The 21,284-nt window shown below is 36.2% G+C and overlaps 1 protein-coding gene across 7 annotated transcripts in view; it reads left to right on the top strand.

Moving 5' to 3' along the window:
- SHTN1 (shootin 1) overlaps positions 1–21,284 on the top strand; it is a 99,972-nt gene that overhangs the window by 23,535 nt on the left and 55,153 nt on the right. For all 7 annotated transcript variants that reach the window (XR_011436439.1, XR_011436442.1, XR_011436441.1 and 4 more), the window contains 5 exons: positions 3,465–3,525; positions 10,113–10,207; positions 15,744–15,912; positions 17,774–17,871; positions 19,886–19,967. Coding sequence is in view for 3 of the 7 variants with exons in the window: in XM_005602205.4 (XP_005602262.1) it covers positions 3,465–3,525; positions 10,113–10,207; positions 15,744–15,912; positions 17,774–17,871; positions 19,886–19,967 (505 nt within the window). In the remaining 4 variants the exon portion in view is untranslated. The remainder of the gene's footprint in view (positions 1–3,464; positions 3,526–10,112; positions 10,208–15,743; positions 15,913–17,773; positions 17,872–19,885; positions 19,968–21,284) is intronic.

Below are 21,284 nucleotides of genomic sequence, written 5' to 3' on the forward strand. Positions count from 1 at the left end.
GGAAAGACTTCCCTCTGCAGATCAGTTGCCAATGCTTTGAAATGCTGGTTTAGTTTCAGACGCCAGGTATCTGCCTGGATGAAGCTCAAGGAAGAGATCTGGAAAATAGCCAGGGCTTCTAATATTAAGAGCTTTCAAAACCAGCAAGGCCAACCTCTGGTCAATTCACCACTTCATAAAGAGCCAAAATAGAGACTCCAGAATAGGTATACTGTTATCCGGCTTGCTTAAACCAGCACTCGTGCTGCTGGGTTCTACCCCAGCCTTGAGCTACAGAGAATTGTTGGGCATCATAATTAGGTGATGTAGGCCCAAGAACATCTGTTGCTATTGCTAAATCTTCATGGGCAATTCTCACACAAAAAGAAGCAGTTTCTACAAATGGTGCAGCTGCATGAGCAGGGTCGAGGAAGGGGTAGGATGGGTGAGGGGCTTCTGTGGGACTTAAAGATGTGACGCTCTTCTGAGAATGCCTAGAATCCTTGCTGACTTCTCTCTGTTAGTAGAATGAGAGAAAGGTTACGAGCTATTTTTCTGGGTTCTAAAATGATGAAGTAAATGGATGTTTGGATTTCTGCTTGGTAAACGGGTACGTCCCCATATTTTGCTCAGCTCTGGTTTGGAATCAGTAGCTGCATTTGCAGCATGTGTAGAGCCCCTCCCCCAACTCACACCGCTTTCAGTATCCATAGCAGATGGTAAATTCTGTGGCTGCCAGTTCTATCATAATGTGGTTGCAGAAAATAGAAAGCAAAGCAACACGAAGACCCCTGATAGAACACAGCTGGGGTTGGGAGACAGCTTCTGAATCTGCTGGTAATGACTGTAGGGTTGGGGTAAAAGTATATAGCTGGACTATAAAAATTGGTTACTTGCATGTTGGAATTAGACTGTGATGTTGAGACATGTTATTAACTGAAGCCTGTCTACCTGGGCTTTATGAGCAGAGAGCATGGCATAAAGCCTTACTTTTGGGGGACTGGTATAAGCCTACCTAAAATTGTCATGTGTTGCCAATGACCCGTACATGGTAGCTGCATTGGTGGTTTGTGTGTGATATCAGTTCGCGGCCTTTTTCTGATTTGAGTGGATGGAGATAGAGTACCATCCTGTTTAATGCTCTTGTCATGCAAAGTTTCAGTGAAAACTCTGGCTGTTTGATTTAAGCGAGAATTAAATTAACCTCCAGTCCCTGCAGGTGGAGCTTTGAGAGGTCTATAGAAGAATCCATTTAATCAGGCATTTAATCAGGAGCAACACTCCAAAGCACCAACTCTTAGATAAAGACGGGTTTTCACAGGGCATCTTCTATCTTCAGAAATGCCAGATTAATAAACATGAGATTAATTTGAAAGTAAAAAACCAGATCTATTTCATTTAGCAATCTTAACTTGAGTTTGCTTAGTTAGAAATTGTGTTTCTTTTTGTGCTTTAGACTGTACTGTGCCTTGTTGGAAGTGAGGTGGACAGACTATTGTAACAAATATGCACTACACAGAATTAACTGTTGTTTTTTTGAAATTTAAAAATAAAAGGATGCTACAGATAAAATTGAAGGTCCCCAGTGTTGCCCAACCCTAGTCGCCTTCCCCTCCCTATCTTCTAAGAGACAACTGCTGTCAAATTTTGTATATATCCTTCTATTTCATGTTTTTATACTTTTATATATACCGTATGTATTGTGAAATACACAATATAAATATATAAAGTGTTTTGTGTGCTTAAAGTATCATTTGATACATATTCTGTAACTCATTTTACTCAACATTATGGTTTTTCAGGTTTACCGATGTTGACTCATAACTTTAGTTCATTCATTTTCTCTGCTCTGGAGAGTATTGTATGATTTGACGGAGTATTTTATAATACTCTGTAGAGTGTTATACCATGATTTATTGTCAGTATAAATGTTGAGCATGTTTGTATAGATTGTCTTGTATATATTACTAAGATTCTATTAATAGAATCTAGAAGTAAAATTGCTGAATCACAGGGTATCTGCATGGCCAATTTTGATAGTTTATTTCCAAAGTAGTTAGGCCACTTGACGCTTCCACAGCAGCATGTGAGAGTTTCCAGCTCCTGGTGTCAGACTTTTTCAGTTTTTGCCCATCTATTAGATGAGAATATCTCACTTTTAGTTTGGATTTTCCAAATTATCAGTGGAATAATAATGTTTTAGCCACTGATATTTGAAATTAAGCATCTCCAAAGGCATGAAATACCAATATATTTATCTAGCATACTGGGACTCAAATATAACTTAAAGTTGTGCTTTGTTCATATGGTCCTCTTATTATTACATTATACTATTCCCACAAAATTAAAATTTTAATCATCACTCTAATAGATGAAGTGACTTTTTAAACTTTTAGACTTTTTTGGTGAAAATCTTTCTAAAATGTCTTATACTTACCTGTTTTGTGAAATTCAGGGTAAATTGAATTCAGTCCTCATAATGAACATTAGGTTTTTAAAAAATTCATTAATGGTGCTGGCCTGGTGGCGCAGTGGTTAAGTTCGCACGTTTCGCTTCAGCAGCCTGGGGTTTGCCAGTTCAGATCCCTGGTGCAGACCTAGCACTGCTTGTCAAGCCATGCTGTGGCAGGCATCCCACATATAAAGTAGAGGAAGGTGGGCATGGATGTTAGCTCAGGACCAGTCTTCCTTAACAAAAAAGAGGAGGATTGGCGGCATCTGTTAGCTCAGGGCTAATCTTCCTCAAGAAAAAAGAAAAATTTGTTAATACCTTCAGGGCCTGTTAATATAATAGATACTTGTTTCTATACTAGATGCCTTAAAAGGTCCTCATGCTTTAATAGTTATTTTTGCCTTTTGTGGTCTCACATCCTAAAAGTCTTTTCAGTGAGTCCTCCTACCTTTTAAAATTAAAAATCAGTTTATGTCCATGATACATGCTGATTGTGGAATATTTTACCTTATATCCTTTTAATATGCTACCTTCTCCTATTCTCACTTCTAGGGACATGGGATGATCTTTTTCTGGAGTGAGAGAGTGCATGGGGCCTGTGGCAGCAGGCTGTCTTCATCTCATGGTCACTTCCAGTTGTGCACCAGTGTTCTGGATAGTTGAAACTACCTGGTTTTCAGGGTATCTGACTTTCGAATGAGTGGGGTGTTCACTGTATTAGCAAAATACCTACTTAAAAAGAGGCACACATATTCTCTTAAAGAATGAATGCGTTTTAACTCAAGGATGTTAAATTGGTCCGTTACTGAGGAGCTAATGAGCAGTAAAGGTGACTCATTATCTTAGAGGGTCCGAGAAAATTGGCTGGATACAAATGGTACAAATACCTTGTGATCGTTAATGCTTTTTTAAGGTTTAAAATTTTTGTTTTCTTTTCGTAAAATTGCTGTTGTCTATTAGTTTGCTCTTTCTTGCCTTTCTAAACTTAAAGTTTATGATACAAATTTAACGTTTCCTTTTTCTGTCATTTCAGTGTGACAAAATTAGGCAAGAACGAGATGAAGCTGTTAAAAAACTGGAGGAATTTCAGAAAAGTATGTAAGCATTTCAGTGGAATTATTATAAGACACATAATTGTTTTGAGATTGTGTGAGTAGACATGTACCCTATGTTTAGCTGCTGATACATTGGGCATCCAATCCAGAGAGCAAGAATTATCTTCCCATTTGCCCCAAAAATGCCCTGGCATTACTGCGATTTTTAAAGAAATGAAATGAGCATTACTGTTTTATGAGTATGTTATTATAAAAGATAGTTTTTACTTGTTATAAAGAATTTTACTATGCAGAACAGTTAAAGGAGAACAAAAATTACTTGTTATCTTGACTCTTTGAGAAAAGCCAAAGTTAGTATTTTATAATCTTTCCTTCCTGGTCTTCTATCTGTGCAATGTATGTATCTACAGAAAAGTACAGTCAGACTTTGCATTCAATCTTATGGCCTGCTTTTTTCAGTAAACAGTATATTATGGTTACCTTTGCATGTCTGTAGAGATCTATATCAGTTTTAATTGTCTGTAGTATTCTGTTATATGATAGTACCACAATTTATTTAAACATTTCCAGTGATAGGTGAATTGTTTCTGGTTTTTGGTTGTTGTAAATAATGCCACGGCAAGTAATCTTATACATGTATCTTTATAGTGGTCTTCTTAGTTCCTTAGGTTAATTCATAGAAAAGGAATTCTAAGTTCACAGAATTTACCCATTTTTAAGAGTTTGAATGTTTAAAATAGCCCTCTCACCAAAGAAAGTTATATTCCCACAAAGCTGTAATACTCTTCTTCTGAATTTTTGCTATGTTATTTTTTTATTTGATGTAAATCTGTTATTACTTCATCCCCTTAGAGAGGTAATGTCTGATCATCTGGAAGGATGAGATGGAAATATGTCATGGGAAAAGGGCCAGACCTTAGCAGGGAAAGTGACTCTCCCCCTTGGAAGCAGAGCCTTTCTCCATGTCCTGCAGATGCTTTATCAGCCAGGCTGTTTGATTATATCATAAAGTGGTGACTTGGTAACTACACAACAAAACATGTTATTCTCATTGAAGATAAAACAGCCATAAAAATGCAGCATTGTAGTTAAATTTCAATAGTTAGTTTCTTTTCAGCATCTAGCTGTAACAAAGAAAATCTAAAGGGAGTATTGTTGATATTATGTATTTTTGGAGGCCAAAATGCTATGATAGAAATATCTCTTATTTGTGAATGTATGAATTGCATTTGTGTAGGACTTTTCTCCTCCTCTAATGCAGGATTAATAGAATGTTCTTACACTTGTGCTGACACCAGGTCACATCTGAAAGAGTTATACCATTGGCATTGTTACCAATTAATGTGCTTGAATTAATTATTGATAATGGATTGCATGCTGTGTGCAGTGGAATTAGTTCAAGTTTTTATGGTTGGACTTAGCATTAAGTGTTTTAGTCCAGGTAGGTAGTAGGTATTTTGCCTCTTGCGTTATGCAAAAATGGAAGCAAGTTCTCCCCAAATTTACCCATCTTTAGAGCAAAATTTAAACTCTGCTTTCATTTACCATTTCTCTTTTCTCTTTTTTTGTCTCTTCCTCTAAATACCTTTGATAGTTTTAAAAATTTACATTTTTCCTTATGAGCAACTCAAAGCGTGAAAGAATCGGTTGAAATGTTAGTACAACAATCTTTATTGTTGTATTCATTTAATTTTTTCTTTACTAAGTCTGCTTAATTAATTTAAAGTTTGGATGGCAGGAAAACAAAGTGCTAACTTGACTCAGTCTCAAAGGAACAGAAAATGGGGACTAAGAAAACTTAAAGTATTTGTTAAAAAATTGTATCTGAGATAAATGGTTCACAACTTTTGAACAGAGGGTGGAATTTAAGATTTGGAAGGGAATGAGGCAGTATCTTATCACCAGTGAAAAGCACCACTTGATGTGAATCCATGTAGCCCTGAGCAATTTCTACATTAGTAAAATGGGGAAAAATGATCCCGCCTTCTTGCCTGTTTGAGGATTTAATGAAATAATCCATGTCAAAGGTGCTGAATTCGGTGCCAGGCATTATAGTAAGTGCTCAATAAATGTTAGTTGCTGCCACCACCATCCCATTTACTACACTATCCAGTGCTTGCCTGCTGTTCAGTATTAAAAGTTCTTATCATTTACCTTCAGTGAATTAGTTTCCAGGCACCAGTCTCTGCGTTTGGACAGCTCTAAGGGAAAGTTTCTTTTGGTGCTCAATTGAAATCTGCCTCCCTGTAATGTTTCCCTACTGGGCCTAGTTCTCAAAGTGTAGGAAGAGCAGCTGACCGAGGCTCAGGACAAGCGTTGTTAGGCCAGAGGGCTCCACTCTCCCTAGCTTAGCATGCTTTTCCTGGATGGTTTTTGTCCATATTTCCATGCCATTCTTGGCCCTCTGCCAGCTCCTCTGAGCCTTTTTCCTAGTTTCTACACAAAGAACACCAGTGCATAGCAAAGCCACGTTCCCTAGAAAGGCAGAATCCTCTGAAAGTAGAAGTAAAGAAAGTCTTTTCATGTCCTTCAGGCCACACCGTTAGATCCTTTGCTCTGGTTTAGGGCACTCCTATTTTCCTGCATACCTGCCAGCTTTCGTGGCTGTTTTCTTACTACTTGAAAACCTTTCTAAGTAATCTGATGTTGCAGAAGAACTTATGGTGTGTTCATCACGAGACATCCTGCATCTAAATATAGCTGAGAGTTGGCTGCATGGAGAGGAGTTTTGCTCAGGAAGCAACATCGTTTGTGGTGTCACCTTTAGATATGATGAATTAGAAAGGAACATAGAAAATTGGAGTCCCCTAGAAATAGATTTGGCTGGGCTTTACCAGTTAGAACTCTGTAATTTGGCATATGTTACTTAACTTCTCTAGGACTCAGTGTTCTCAAATATAAATTTGCTGTAATAATACCTACCCCCTAGGATAATTGTGAGGATTTATGCAAGAACACATGGAAAAGGTTTAGCACAAGCCTGGACACATAGTTAGCTCAATAAATGGTGATGGTGGTTGTTTCCTAGCAATTTTGTACTACAGAGAGCATCCTTGTAAAAGGGTGTTCACAGATGAACTTAGATCTGATCTGTTTTTCCAGTCAGGCAAGCAGACACAAACATGAGTACCTACTTTGTACATAGCATTGTGCTAGGTAAAAGAGAGTCAGACATTAATAAAACAAAATCCCTGTTCTAATGCTCACAGTTAGTAGAAGACAAAAACAAGTGGAAAAATCCCCAGTTACCCTACAGGTGATGTATTCTATGATGGCAAATATGTAAGAGCATTTTGGGCTCATAGAAGAGGAGAGACAAACTTTGCTAATTCAACTAGACTGATAGAAGCAATGATTGATGTACTTTTAGGTTATACTTCTGAGTTCTCAGAGTCACTAAAAAAACTTTTATTTTGCATAATTTCAAGCTTATATAAAAAGGAGAAAATGGTATAATGAACCCTCATGTACTCATCATACAACTTCAACAACTGTCAATTCATGGCCAATCTTCTTTCATCTCTACATCCATACACCTACTCTCACTGACCTCAGATTATTTTGAAACTATTTCCCGTCATCATATCATTTTATTTGTAAATATTTCAGTATGTGTTTCTAAAATACTAGGATTCTTTTTTTATGTTTAACGTAACTGCAGTAACAGGGTCACTTTATTTAAAGTTCACTTTTTTCTTTTTTAAACCTTCATGTCATCCAAATTATAGATGTTTGAGGTGTAATGGTCACAGATTGTGGATATTATGAGACAAACTCCAATTCAGGACCTTAAGGCAAATTGTTAAATGAACAGCTAAAAGTTTTAAAAACATTTATCCTTTGAAAGGTACAAATAAATTTATTAAAAAAATTGCTATTTAATGTCATGTGACCTGACTTTTGGTTTAGGAAATGGGGTTTTATCTTTTTAAAGATATAAATGCCCTTTGAAATATCTTCTTCCCTTTTGAACCTAAGAAGTTGGTAAGTAGGTTTCTATCCTACCAATTTACCATTGGGATAACTTTTTAAACTAAAAATTAAAGCACAATTTTAAATTTCTACTGTTCCCTCTTAGAGGAAGGAATAACAGCCCTACCTGGTGGAGTATACCGTATCAGAATTGGAGAAAATGTGGGCTAGTGCTCCCTAGCTAAGCTAATTTATCAAGTTAAATCACAGGGCAGCTTTTTACAAAATGTTTAGAAAATAAGTGTTTCTTTCTGTTTTTTTTTCTTTTTGCTAGGCCTAAACCTTACTACTGTGGAATGATTTTTCTTACTCTTCCATGAGCAAGAATGTTATTGAATAAAAAGTCAAATTCCTGTGAAAAATGCAGAGTGTTTATGTTTTTGTTATGATTGTGGAAATACCAGATTGTGGCAGAAGATGTCAAGTAGTTAAGGCTAAAAATTCAAAGTAATATTTGATGTTGTAAAAATTGTATAGGTTTCTTTTCTCTTTCCTTCACATTTTTGAAGAACCTACCTTGTAAACATAGTGATAAAATGCAAGGAATATTAGGATTTTAAGGAAATAATAGAGCCTATTATTTAAACTACAATATAAAAGGCAATTATATTGATGAAGAGCTACACAGGCTTTGTGTGTGTGAATAAACTTGGCCTGTGTTCAGCTTCTATTTGTTCTTCTGGCATAAACACATATTGTGTGTGATTCCAGTTTAATGGGGACCCGTTTGTATGCCAAGCAGCTGCATTTTAGGACCTATTGCGTGATTTCATAGCTCTCTGAAAATTGGTTCTATTCAGAACAAGAGATAGAAGAGGAGAAGGGGGGGGGTGTGGGGGGGGAGAGCTTCAACACACAATCATTTCTTTTCAATTGGAGCCAGAAAGGTTGATGACAACATGACCATTGTGTTATAATGATAAGACCACTAAGGCATCTGTACCTCTCATCAAGGCTCTCACACAACAGCAGATACAATTTAATTCACTGCTCTGTCAGCAGTGCTGATACCATTATGCCGTCTGTCTCCACAGTTATAATCACTGTCCTCTGAGAAATGCAGTTGAAATGATCTTGAGCAGTCAAAGAAACTCTCAATTAAGGCTGCCACTTCCAATGTGTCAGATTGTGTCTTCTGCACTTGGTACAATTTTCACTTCCAATCCTGTTTATTTACAATGTCTACCAGTAATTACGCTTAACGTGTCATTTAGTGAGGGGGGCCCCTGCCAAGCCGATTGTTGGGTGCTGCTGTACCATTGAGTGGGAGTTTCTCGAAGTCAATGCCATCAGCAGCTTTTAGGCCCTGATGGGATGCAGTAGTAATGTTGATAATGCAAGTATCGTGCTCATCAAGTCATAATTAGATGCCACTCAAATGTGCCACTTGTAATAACAGTGTTGATTCCTGTTTTTCTCGGTGACTGCAACTACTAATTAGTTAAGTGGTTTCTGGTTGGCCTGCATTTGCTGCAGATGATTATTACCCCTGAAAAAATGTCAAGGTTAGAGATGTTTCTGGCCATTTAGTGCTGCTTTATGAATTTGAATATTAACATAATAAGAACTTTGGACAGACTTAGGAAGTAATACATTTTTGTATTTAATTTGGAGAGAAATTTTTTCCCCTGAGTTTAATCATAATTGCAGGTTAATTAAGCTTAAATGAAGCAAAAGTAATCTCTCTTTGTGTTATGTGAGCCCAGTGCTTTTTGCCTAACTTTGTTGGGTTTCACATTTGGGTGTCCTTAATTTTTCTTTTTTAAGCCAAACAAATGCCAATAAGTATACATGTCTACAGTTAAGACTGAAATTCTGAGAATTTTCTTTTAACTAGAAATATGGTGAAAGGAATTGGCGTTTTTCTTACTTGATCTTCAAAGTATAATTCAAGTTCTAAATTACTTTGTACCTTTAAATCTCAATTTATATAAACCAGCTACCAAAAAAAAATCACAAAATTACTATTTTTCAGGCATTGGTAAAATATCAAGTAAAATTTTATTTTTCTTCTAATCTTCCTGACAGTCTGTCATGCAAGCAGCAGTTTATTAGCATCTATTTTCATCATTGTATAGTACATAAATCTTGGTGCTATACTTTTCTGCCCTGGAATTTATTAAATAACAGTAACCACTTAGTTACTTATTAATAAAAATTTTGTCACTACTATTGTAATACTTACCTTAGCTAAGCTGCCACATTGTTATTCCAGTTATGAGATCAACTTAAGATTTAAGAAAAAAATTCCAATTAGCTAATTTTCCTTATTAGATCCATATGTTTTATTCTGCTAATAAAAGGAAATCGTGTTTGCCACATTTTATTTATGAGAAGTTCTTTTGTTTAGATTAGTAGACATGTCTATGGTTATGTACACAACTACATAGAAAGCAGACACTTAAAAAATTCTAAATAACTTTCTTAAAATGTGTGTAATAGCAATAAAGCTTCTTAATTATATCTTTTTTCTTTCTACATTCATATTAGTTAAGATTTATCAGGGCAGCATCTTAAACACTTTTTTTCCATAATAGCTAACGGCCTGGCTAGCTGAAGAATTGAAGTATTCTTAATCATGGGACAAGATGTGTGGGCTTCTGGAATAGCTGACTAATCTTTGAATGTTGAGACTCTTTTTCCTTCATTCCTAGTTTCTCACATGGTTATAGAGGAAGTTAATTTTATGCAGAACCATCTTGAAATAGAGAAGACTTGTCGAGAAAGTGCTGAAGCTTTGGCAACAAAGGTGAGACAATTCAAATAAAGGAATTATTTCAACTTGCTTTTCTAAACAGTGTTTTCTATCCTGTTTTGCTTTTCTAGTTTTCTAATCAGTTTTCTACTCCTGTGATGAGGAAGGGGTTGTAAGGTCTCAGAATCCTGGAATATGATTATGTAAATGTCCATCTTCATGCAAAGGTTATTTTGATTGTAAATGGAGCATTTGAATGTGTATTCCAGCATTTGAGCTTTTGGCCTGTAAAAAAATGGTCCCAGAGTAGTCTGTTGAACTGGACGTTCCAAATGTCTATCTATTTGGTTAAAATTCTAACCAAGTTTAAAACTAACCTGATGTGACATGAAAGAGCAGTGAGTGTTTCATGTTTGAATCACATGAGAAAGTCATCCTCAAGCCTCGCGTTTCAGGTGATTATTTGTGAAAGCAAAGTGAGGGATACTAAGGGTGACCTCCAGTGCTCTGCTGATTGCTTCTAGCTGATGAATCTACCAAGAGTGTAATTTTCTATGTTCTATCTCATCAGAAGTACATTATTATTAAAGAATGTTTTTATCTCTGTCTTATGTATTTTGGATTGGGTAAAATGCATCTGAACCACTTCATCAGAAAATGGATTACAGCGATTTCAACCAAATTTCATTAGTAATTCCGGTGTGTTTCTTTCCCCTCTCCCCCTTCACCTACTCCAGAGTATTTCTTTGGATGTACTGAAATTCTACAGATCAATCAATTTATCTATATATCTATCTATTTAATTTGTCTGCATTAGCAGTGTGCTTGCTGGAGGTATTTGCTTAATTGTTTGCATAACAACACTACATTAGAATTCATAAAATATGCAGTCAGAACCTAACTCAGAATATAACTATGTGTATATAACTTCTCTTCTGTTATTTGTCTGAAGAATACATAGCAATACAGGCCATTGCTTTAAAAACAACGATAACATGAGTGCTCTCACATAATTTCTGCTCTGCTACACTTCGCTGAAGTTCACTGGTTTATAACACTGTGTGAATTCTCTCTTCATTTCCTTTATTTCTTCTTTGTAACAAGTAAGAAAAAAATATATATGGAACATACTAGCTGCTCTGAACCTCATAAAGGCTAAGGATGGTCTCTGTAGTTTTTTTTTTTTTTTTGTTAACAGTTATTCCTGTTGCTGTGGTACATCCTGACTACCTCTCAGGACTGCCAGAGGTTACGGAAAGCAATGGTTTGGGAGGCAGCATATACAGGTTTTAGTCCTGGTTATGTCATTTTGGGCATATGTGACTTTGGGCAAGTTGGTTCTGTTTCCTGGACTGCCATTGTCTCATCTTAAACGATAGGATAGATTAGAGTTAGAACTGGAGTGAGAATGGGGTGGACTTTTCCTTTTTCATGATTCACTTTAATCAGTGGTTCATATATGGCCTCCTTTAAAAAAAAAAACTATTTCATCCCTCCCCACACACACTTATTTAATGGGTGACTTTGTAGTCACCTCTCTGAGCTACAATGTCTTTTCCTAAATCTCAGAGTTGACCAGGGTTGATTTTTTAAGAATACCCCAGACTCACTGACTCTAGGAGTGTGGCCCAGGCATGTATATGTTGAAAGAGCTGCCAAGTGACTGTTACAGCCATCCCTGGGTATGAACCAGTTTGTTATTATTCTCTAAGGTCATTTTTGTTTTTTCTTTTTGAGGACGATTAGCCCTGAGCTAACATCTGCTGCCAATCCTCCTCTTTTTGCTGAGGAAGACTGGCCCTGAGCTAACATCCGTGCCCCTCTTCCTCTGCTTTATATGTGGGATGCCTGCCGCAGCATGGTTTGCCAAGCGGTGCCATGTCTGCACCCAGGATCCAAACCGGCGAACCCCGGGCCAGGGCCACTGAAGCAGAATGTACGAACTTAACTGCTGCGCCACCGGGCTGGCCCTCCAAGGTCATTTTTACAATTTAGTCTTGACAGTAGGATCCTTAACTTATACAGTTAGTTGTCTATTCTTTAAGAAGCCTTTTTGAAAATGGACATTTGGTTTGTTTTTGAGGATACAATTTGAATTCATGGGGCTTGGAATAAAAAACAAACCAAAAAACCTATTCAAACAAACACAATAGATGTGTTTATTGGATGTGGAAGATACTGTAGTTTGGAATACAAAGTTTGGAGGCTTCGTTATAAATGATAATCGTACGTCCTGATTTAGGTATCAGCTGTCATCTTTTAAAGTAGGCTACATTTTCTGAGCAGCAAACTTTGTGATTTAATTCTTCTTTTTCTAAATCTTCTAAATCTTTCCTAAATCTGCTCTCAAATTAATGACAAATGGAATGTTTAATTCTTATGATGTAATTTGACTGCATAATTTTCTTAAAAGCCAGTGTAGATATTTTGCTAAAATGTGTAAGTTAAACTGATAAATATAGACCAATTATTTAAATTGTGTGGTCCAAGTCTGTTTAACTTGCTTATTTTGCATCTTCAAGTATTCATTACACTGTGCCCAGTAGAAGAGCTATTTAAATTTGAGTGTAGGAGAAGATTCTGTCACTGTAGGGTTATGAAAGATTTATTTTTGCCTTGTGACCTAGAGGGTTCCAGAAAACAAATAGCATGCCATTAACCTTATAACTTGAATATTAATTGCAATTAGCCAAGGTTTGTGAATGCAGAGTTCTCAGAAATGTTCAGTTAGTATGGTCATAAGATCTCACGTACATAAATCTTATATTTCTTCTTTCAAAATATGAAAATGGTATCTCAGAGAAGACTTGAAATTTTCTGTCTCCCTTTTTTTCCGAGTTTGTAACTTTGTTAAATAGAGTAGTTGCGTCACAGCCAGACAGTAGCTGGTGGGTCTGGTGGCCGGTTTGATGGAGATGTTAAACTCTTTTGAGGGAGAACTGTTAACTGTCAGCTTATTAAGTATTATTGTGATAGTGGCTGAGAAGGGATGTATTAAGCACCAGTGGCAAAAATTAGTATTTTCTTTTTCTCGTGAGTGTCTTGGAGGAAGAAAAAAGTGCATAGACTAATACCTTGGTTGAAGAAAACTAGCTAATAAATGGTTTCCAAAGGAAAATTAAACACACAAACTAAACCTCTTTTGTTAGTAGCTAACTTACTGAACTTTTACTATATGTCAGTCATTATACTAAACACTTTTATATAACATCTCATTTAATCTTCGTAAACCTTTTATATGTAATGTCTCATTTGATCTTCATATTATGGGCTAGAGACTATTTTTATCCTTAGTTTGCTGATGAGAAAACTGCTACACTGAAAGGTTAGGTTAGTTCTTGAGGCAGAGACAGAATTTGATTGCAGAGCTGAGTTCTTAACTCTGCTACACTGATTTTATAGAAATGTGTACCACAGCATTGCATTACTCTTATGTCAGTGATTCTTAGCATTGATGTCCGTTAGATTCACCTGGAAAGCTCTGAAAAAGTACTATGCAGTGCCCCACTATCAGAGATTTTGATCTGGCAAGGCTCTGTCCATTGGGATTTTTAAAAGCTCTCTAGAGAGTCTAATGTGCAGAGTTAGAAACTATTAATTTAAATATTTAGAGGCAGAATTACAAATGAAGTCTTGAGTTTTTTCACTTTTTTCTTAAATTATTTTCTTGTCACATTCAGAAAAGATGGCATCATTTGAGAATTGAAGGGTCCTTGAGCTTCTAGTGCCATACTGTAGCATTCATGTTTCAAAGAACCCACAACAGTGTTTACTTAAATTTTCCATCTTAAGGAAGAGGGGTTGGGAAATCATGGGCCTCATATCTTATCCCTGATCCTCTAATGTAGTATAGGAGTTAGAATCTGGAGCTGTGGGCTGGAGACAGGGAATAAAGGACTGTGATTCCCTGCCTAGAGCTCGCCAGCCTTCCCAGGAAGAATCCATGGAAGGGTTCATGGCCATTTCTGAGAGATTCTTCCTGATTGCCCCAGAGAGGTCAGGGAACCCTCTTGTGCTCCAGACCATGCTACTTGGGATATATTTAGATTCCATGTTATTGGGGTAAGAATCAGATCTCCCAGATTGAAATGGGTTGAGCTTTCCTTGAGAGAAGCCCTGAAGAGTCCCGGTTATGATCACAGATAAAGGACCAAAGCCAGACAAATACCAAACTAAACATCTTATTCTGGTGTAAAGTTTGCAGTAGGGAAGGGCAGATAGATTTACCATGAATTATATTTCCATTTGTATTTATTTCCAATGTCAATTATTACATTCATAACTTGTCATAATGGCCGGTGGCCCTTAGTAAAGGTTATGTGTTTGCATTTCTCTATCTTACCTTTTATCCTAGAGAAATCAATCTGCTAAATACTTTCACATACTGAATTAAGGGAAGACCTTTTGCTTTTTAGTCTTGAGAAGAGAAAACATAAGCAAAACCATATCTTCCTTCTGTGGACTTTGGACCAAGTTTAGTCTTCGTGTGTGCTTTGTACTAACATTTATATGCACATAAACACATGAGCTAAGAAGGTAATGGTAGTCGATAACTGTAACTAAAAACCAACTCATTTCTGCGTCAGAGAATAGCAAATACATTAATGAATTATGATTCCTTTTCCTCTGCTAAGAATTAGAACTCTTCTTATAGAGTAATAGAAACATAACTTGAACTTTCTTCTGTTGTGCGTTATTAGAACTCTGTGTACAGTTAGTGGAAACACATCTTGAGCTAGCTTCAAGAAAAGGAAAAAAAGTAGAAATTTGTTAAGAAAAGGCTATTGGAGAATCCCATAGAATCTGTGAGCTGGAAGCATTTCAGGAATGGACTCAAACCCTGTGGTAAACCCTATCTCCATTGCTTTTCTCTGCCTCTCTCTACTGTCAGCTCCATTTTGGCTTTGCTACAGGCTACTTTCCTCTATCCCTCAATTCAGTAGTGGAATGTGGTTGCCAACAGCTTCTCTACATCCAGACACAGGGAAAGAAACTCATCTCTTTGTTCCAGCCTCCAAATTTCTAGAGAAGGGATTCGATTGAGCAAGCTTGGGTCATGTGCCTAACCCCTAGACTAATTAGCTGAGGCCAAAGGAATAGGGTATGCTTAGGAGGAACATGGCTTGTTCCCATAGAAATTACGTGGAACAATGAGGAAGAGTGACAGTGTCCAGAAAAGAGGGAATGCTGGGCAAACAAACATTTAAAAGGTGCTTACAGCACAGCATCCAAAAAAGTATTTGCTTGAAATGAAGTACCTTAATTAAGACTATTAATGACTGTGAATAAGTTGAAACTTGATTTAATCTATGCTGATGTTTTATCTTAATCCTTCTTAATTTCTTATCAGTTGTAAATAGCATTTTCACATGCTGCTGGCTGTAATCCAGGCATCAGGCCTTACTTGAAGTTGTAAGTTTAATATTAACAAGTGTAAATAAAACCTTATTTAATGACTCTTCTTGTTATTTCTTGCTGTGAGTGTTGATGAATATGTAAGACAAAAATACACTTAATTTGTCTATTGTTTAAAAATCCAAGATACTCATTTGACTGCTGTTAAAATAACCATTGTTCTATTTTGCCTTAGCTAAATAAAGAAAATAAAACATTGAAAAGAATCAGCATGTTATATATGGCCAAGCTGGGACCAGGTGTAATAACTGAAGAGATAAATATTGATGATGAAGATTCAACTACAGAGCCAGACGGTGCTGCTGAGACTTGTGTCTCGGTACAGTGTCAGAAGCAAGTCAAAGGTAGGACTCCTGGCCTAATTAGGGAGCATATTTTTGTCTCCTATTAGCATAATGCTTCTCAATCCTGGTTGCAGATTGGAATCACATGAGAACTTTAAAAAATACTGATGCCTGAGTCCTACCTTGAAAAAATTCTCATAAATTGTCCTAGGGAGTAGCCTGGTTGAGAGTCATGATAGGGTATAACATTTGTGCTTTATGATTTATTTTCTTGTTTTGGATTAGGCACTTTTGAAAGCATTGTCTTGACAGAAACAGCCAGTTAGTGTATAAACTTCTTAAGAATGTGGACTTATGTTTTAAGATATTTTTGTTAAGAGAAGGAAAGAATGAATAAAAATATATTTAGTTAACACCTTCTGTTAGTCTAGTTCTCTAGAATCTCTGGAAGATTCCTCGCCAAATTGCTTAGTCTCTGCCCTCAAAGAACTTCCTGTCTGATTCAGGCAGTGAGCTATAAGCAAGATGCAGTATTAAACAACTGTTGGTCAGCAAGTAGTGCTGTAAGGCAAGATCACATGATCCATCTATTAAAAACACATTAATTTATTCATAAAAATATATATACGTTATTAAAGATTAGAAAAGCAGTTTTTGTCTCAAATAACTATTGGGGCATTTTGGCTTATCACACATGTCAAAAGCAATACTGATTAGTTTGTTTGGTAGATAAAACTTCAGTTGGAAGTATAAAGAAAGTCTAAAGAAAAAAGGATAAAGAAAGTCATCTTTACCTGATTCTCCACTCCCTTAACCTAAGGCAAAATAATATTTCTCTACATATTGTGTAATATGTTATAATTAGTATAATTATGTAAATTATAATAATATTAAACTTATTATTCCCCCAAACTGGGAAGGAAGGGAAGTTTGAAGGATTTCCTTGTTTTCATAATTCTCCCTTCTTTTAGGTCTCGAACGGTATGATTTCTTGTTCCATAGCCAGCCAGTGGAGACAGTGATTTTGAAATAAGTCTCTGAGAACTCTTTCAAGTTGGGTTCATGTACAAGTTTGATTTAGTTTATAAATAACCATATATCAGGTTTCTTATTCTTGGAGAAGGGTAAGAATTAAAAACTAAGTTAAAAACTAGGTGGCAGAATCGTAGGCTCGGCCCTAAGTTTAAGTGCCCTCTGCTAATCCATGTATATTTTTTTAACGTTTGAGTGGTAGAAGTAACTTAAGTCTAACACAGAAGCTTTTGCACTTGGTTGCTAATATTTTCATTAAATCCCAGTAGTAAGAAATATGAAGTAAATTAAGAAACAAAACACCCACAACTCTGGAGAGAAAATTACTAGAATTTTTCAAATAGATTATATTTTGAGTCAGTTCAGATAATGTTTAATGGCTATAAATTGACAGCAAGTCAGGATGTTTCTCTTCAAATCAAAATCTCCAAATTATTAACTGCCCAATTGTTTGTGTATATTGTATCGTGATAAGAGCCCATGGCCATTATAAAATAAGAAAGAAATTAGTACAAAGCCTTAACTTGTTTTGATGAAAAGGTAAAAAATTTTACTTCTAAAATGTAAATAGTTTTCTAAAAAATTTTACTTCTAAAATGTAAATAGTATTCTAGATAGAATGCAAAGAAAACATGATCTGGTACATTTAACATAGTGAGATTGCCTGATATGAAATAATTGATAACCGTGGCTATGTAGGGGGACATAGAGGTGAGATTTCCATTGTCCTTTGCTTCTTCATTTTCCTTTTAAATGTTAAATAACCTTGACTATAAGCTGCATGTGCACTAGCGTTTTCAGTTCTTTTGACAAGATTGATTTCTTCTTTTAAAAGTAAGTGTTTTTGTATTGGGTTTTTTTCCCCCTTATTTTTTCTTTAAAAATGCAGAACTTCGAGATCAAATTGTATCTGTTCAGGAGGAAAAGAAGATATTAGCCATTGAACTGGAAAACCTCAAGAGCAAACTCGTAGAAGTAATTGAAGAAGTATGTATCTTAGGCCTGAGAGGCAAGACCTCTAGTGGTTTCAAGGTGTTTGGGCATTAGCTAAGTTAAAAACTTGCTGTTGGAAGCTAATTTCTGATGTGAGAACTATGTACCAATTTTAATCTTCTCTTCTCCCCATTATTTCAGATATACAATAAGGTATAGATAATGCGCTCATGAACATTCATATACTCACTACCTAGCTTAATAAATGAAACACTAAAATAGCATTGACGTGTTCCCTTTTGTCCCTCATATTTCGCTATGTGAAGCAAATTTGTAAGAATGATATGTGCAGTTTAAGTCATACCCTTTATTGCTGCTGGTGAAGAGGATTTTTTCTTCTCCAGTGGATGGCTGGCTCAGTTGAGAAAGACTATCACCCTGTGTACCTCCAACACAGGCCCATATGATAGATGGTAGAATGGTTCAAGTGGGTATTTGGAGAATCTTTCTCTTTTTCCTTTTGAATTATCTTTCAGAGCAGGAGTACATAATTGTCTTTCTTTACATGAGGCTTCAAGGAGCTGCCTTTGCAATCTCCATTTAACTTGTGTCAATGGTTCTCAGATTCTGTAGCCCAGAGCCTCCCAACCCAAGTGCTGTAGCACCTTGATATCCCTCAGATGGCTTACAAGGATGCCAAGGTATTGATCCCTTCAGTGAGCTGCCTCATCCAGTTACCTCAGTTCCCAGGCACATATTAGTATTTTCTGAAGGGACATAGTGTGAAAAAGGTTGGAAAGCAGTGTTCACCAACCTCCTGGCCCCAGTTGCTTCTACTTATTGTAGCAAAACATCATAATGAATGGGAAGAAGAGCGATGATATTTTGGAAATGGCATTCCTGTTGGAAAGTGTATACCAGTTACTAATTTAAACCAAAAACAAAAATATAGTTTACACTAAAAGAAATCAGTTCATAGACTATTTGGAAGTGCTGATGGATTCAGAGTCCTTTTGAGGACCATTATCTTAATTTGTTTCTTGAGTGTAACCACAGGAGAGAGATAAGAAACATATTTTGATGCACTCTATTCCTCAGTTATGATTATTTATTGATGATTCTCTCCCCTCCCATTTAGAGGTGTCATTGGAAGATTTCAGAAGCTATTTTTATTATGACTACTTCAGACATCTGAAAAGTATAAAAAACAAAATAATGAACATCTGTATGCCTGCTATCTAACTGAATACGTAAAACATTAACATAGTGTTGAAAACCCTGTGTCTGTCTCCCTAATTGCTTTTTCCTTAATGCCTGCCCTGTTTCCCCAAACAAACCACAAAAGCTTTGTTTTCGTCATTCCAATGCGTGTATTTATGTTTTTACTACAGTACATAGTATTCTGAGCATTTTTAAACTATGTAAACGTACATACTTTTTTTATTCAACATAATGCATTTGAGATTTATCCATCCTGAAACATGTAGCTTTATTCTTTTTTTTTTTTTAACTGTCCTATGATATTCTCTTCCCCTATTGATAGATGCCAAAAATTATTTCAGAAATTTAAGCTTTGGTGGGGGAAGACTTTCATATGTATTTTATTTAAGCCAAAAGTCTTCAGAGTTGAAAGTATTTTTTATTTTAAAAATTCATGTATGCTTTGCTTAAGCCAAATGTCATCAACGTTTAAAATGAATACCAAAATTGAGTATTAGATCTCTGACTGAATGATTCATGTATTTTCTGGGTATTCTTTGGTTGTATTTTTGCATTAAAAATATCAATTATTTACATTGGGCAGCTAGAACACGTCCATGTTTAAGGACCAATGCCAATGCCATTTGGAATATGTAAATAGGTTCTCTACCAAATGTACATTCCAACTTAAAGAGCCACCATTGAGGCTGTAAGAAGCGCTTTAATAAAAGCCTAACACAGTGAAGCCAATTACTGGTTTAAATTGTAACTTCATTTGAAAGTTGAATAGCAATTTGAGTATCACACATCGCCATATGTCATGTTATAATTTTGGGTGTTTTCTCCCCTCAAAATCTCACATTTTTAGGTAAATAAAGTTAAACAAGAAAAAGATGTTTTAAATTCAGAAGTTCTTGAACAGAGAAAAGTCTTAGAAAAATGCAATCGAGGTATGTGTTTCCAGTCTCTTTTCTCAAATACATACGTAGTTTTATTTTGTTTACATGTATTTTATGTTGTTTTATACCTGTGCCTGAAGGTTCTTGTAGCAAGAATCTTCTCCTTTGTTGTGTTTTCCTAACTTGTAGCAATGAATTGCTCTCATTCCTGTTATTTTATCGCCCATCTTAGAGTCCTGGATATTTAAAAGTGCTTTCACTTGGGGAACTCATACCCCACTCATTTTGAAACTTCAAACCTAAATACTATTATGTCCTACATATATCCTGGGACCACGGCCATATGGGCCATCCCCTCAGTGTCTGTATATTTGGTAGGTTGTGTAGTAAACCTCTCTTCAATCCAGGAGAGATTAGGATATCTACATAAATACGTGCCACATGGTATGATAAAATTTTAAATTAAGAGGATGTGGAAAATAGGACAAAGGGAAAGGAAGAGTGTATATTGATTTACAAAGTGCATACTTTCTCCAAGGTCTTGCGCATTTCCTACGTGTGTGCCTGAAATCTGGCTGTGAGCTAGCCTAGGGGCCAGTGTAACGAGAGATGCATGATCACCGATATGAATCACATAAAAATGAATCTCTCCATCAGGAGAAGCAGACTTGGTCTCATAGTGAGAAGGAAATTTCCCCAAAGGCTACTTTTAGAGAAAACTTTGTAATTTGATCCTACCATCCTTGTGGTAAAACACAGCATCAAGTCTCATGGGGCTCCTTCTGTCCCCTGGTTTAAGACGAGGGAATGATGCCAGAGTACAGTTCTGCGAACATAATTCTAAGAAAGGTGACTTATATGCTTTTTTTCTCCCTCAGCCATTCTCTTTCCTAGTTCAGAAGCTGCAACAGTAGAAGGAAATCTTCCAGACCCAGGGCCTTCCCTGTTGTTACTGGTTACGGTTCTCCATCTTTGCATCATTCATGTATTGAGATTTTTAAGTAGATAAAGGACCTTGTAGTTAAGTGTGGGAGATGCACTAGATTATAACATTTCCTCAACTCTTTCTACATTTAAGAAGACAGAAGTGGTGTAGAAGAATTTTTGGTCTTGATGCCCTGTGCTAGTAACAGAGGGTTCTATAAAGGTTAATCCGTGGTTCTTGCCTTCAGAGAGCCCCTTATCGAGGAGGAGAGAGAGATTATATAAATAAATACATGACGAGGACTAACCTAATTTCTTTCAGAATCCAAGTAAAAAGGGCCAGGACATGTCAAAATTCACTTTTTTATTATAGTGTTCTGGACATAGAAACTAGAGTCAATTATCTTGCCCGAGGCTTCAGATAGTCATTGTCTTCTTTGTTTT

The sequence above is a fragment of the Equus caballus genome, chromosome 1, assembly GCF_041296265.1.
Source record: "Equus caballus isolate H_3958 breed thoroughbred chromosome 1, TB-T2T, whole genome shotgun sequence".
Taxonomy (NCBI): Eukaryota; Metazoa; Chordata; class Mammalia; order Perissodactyla; family Equidae; genus Equus; species Equus caballus.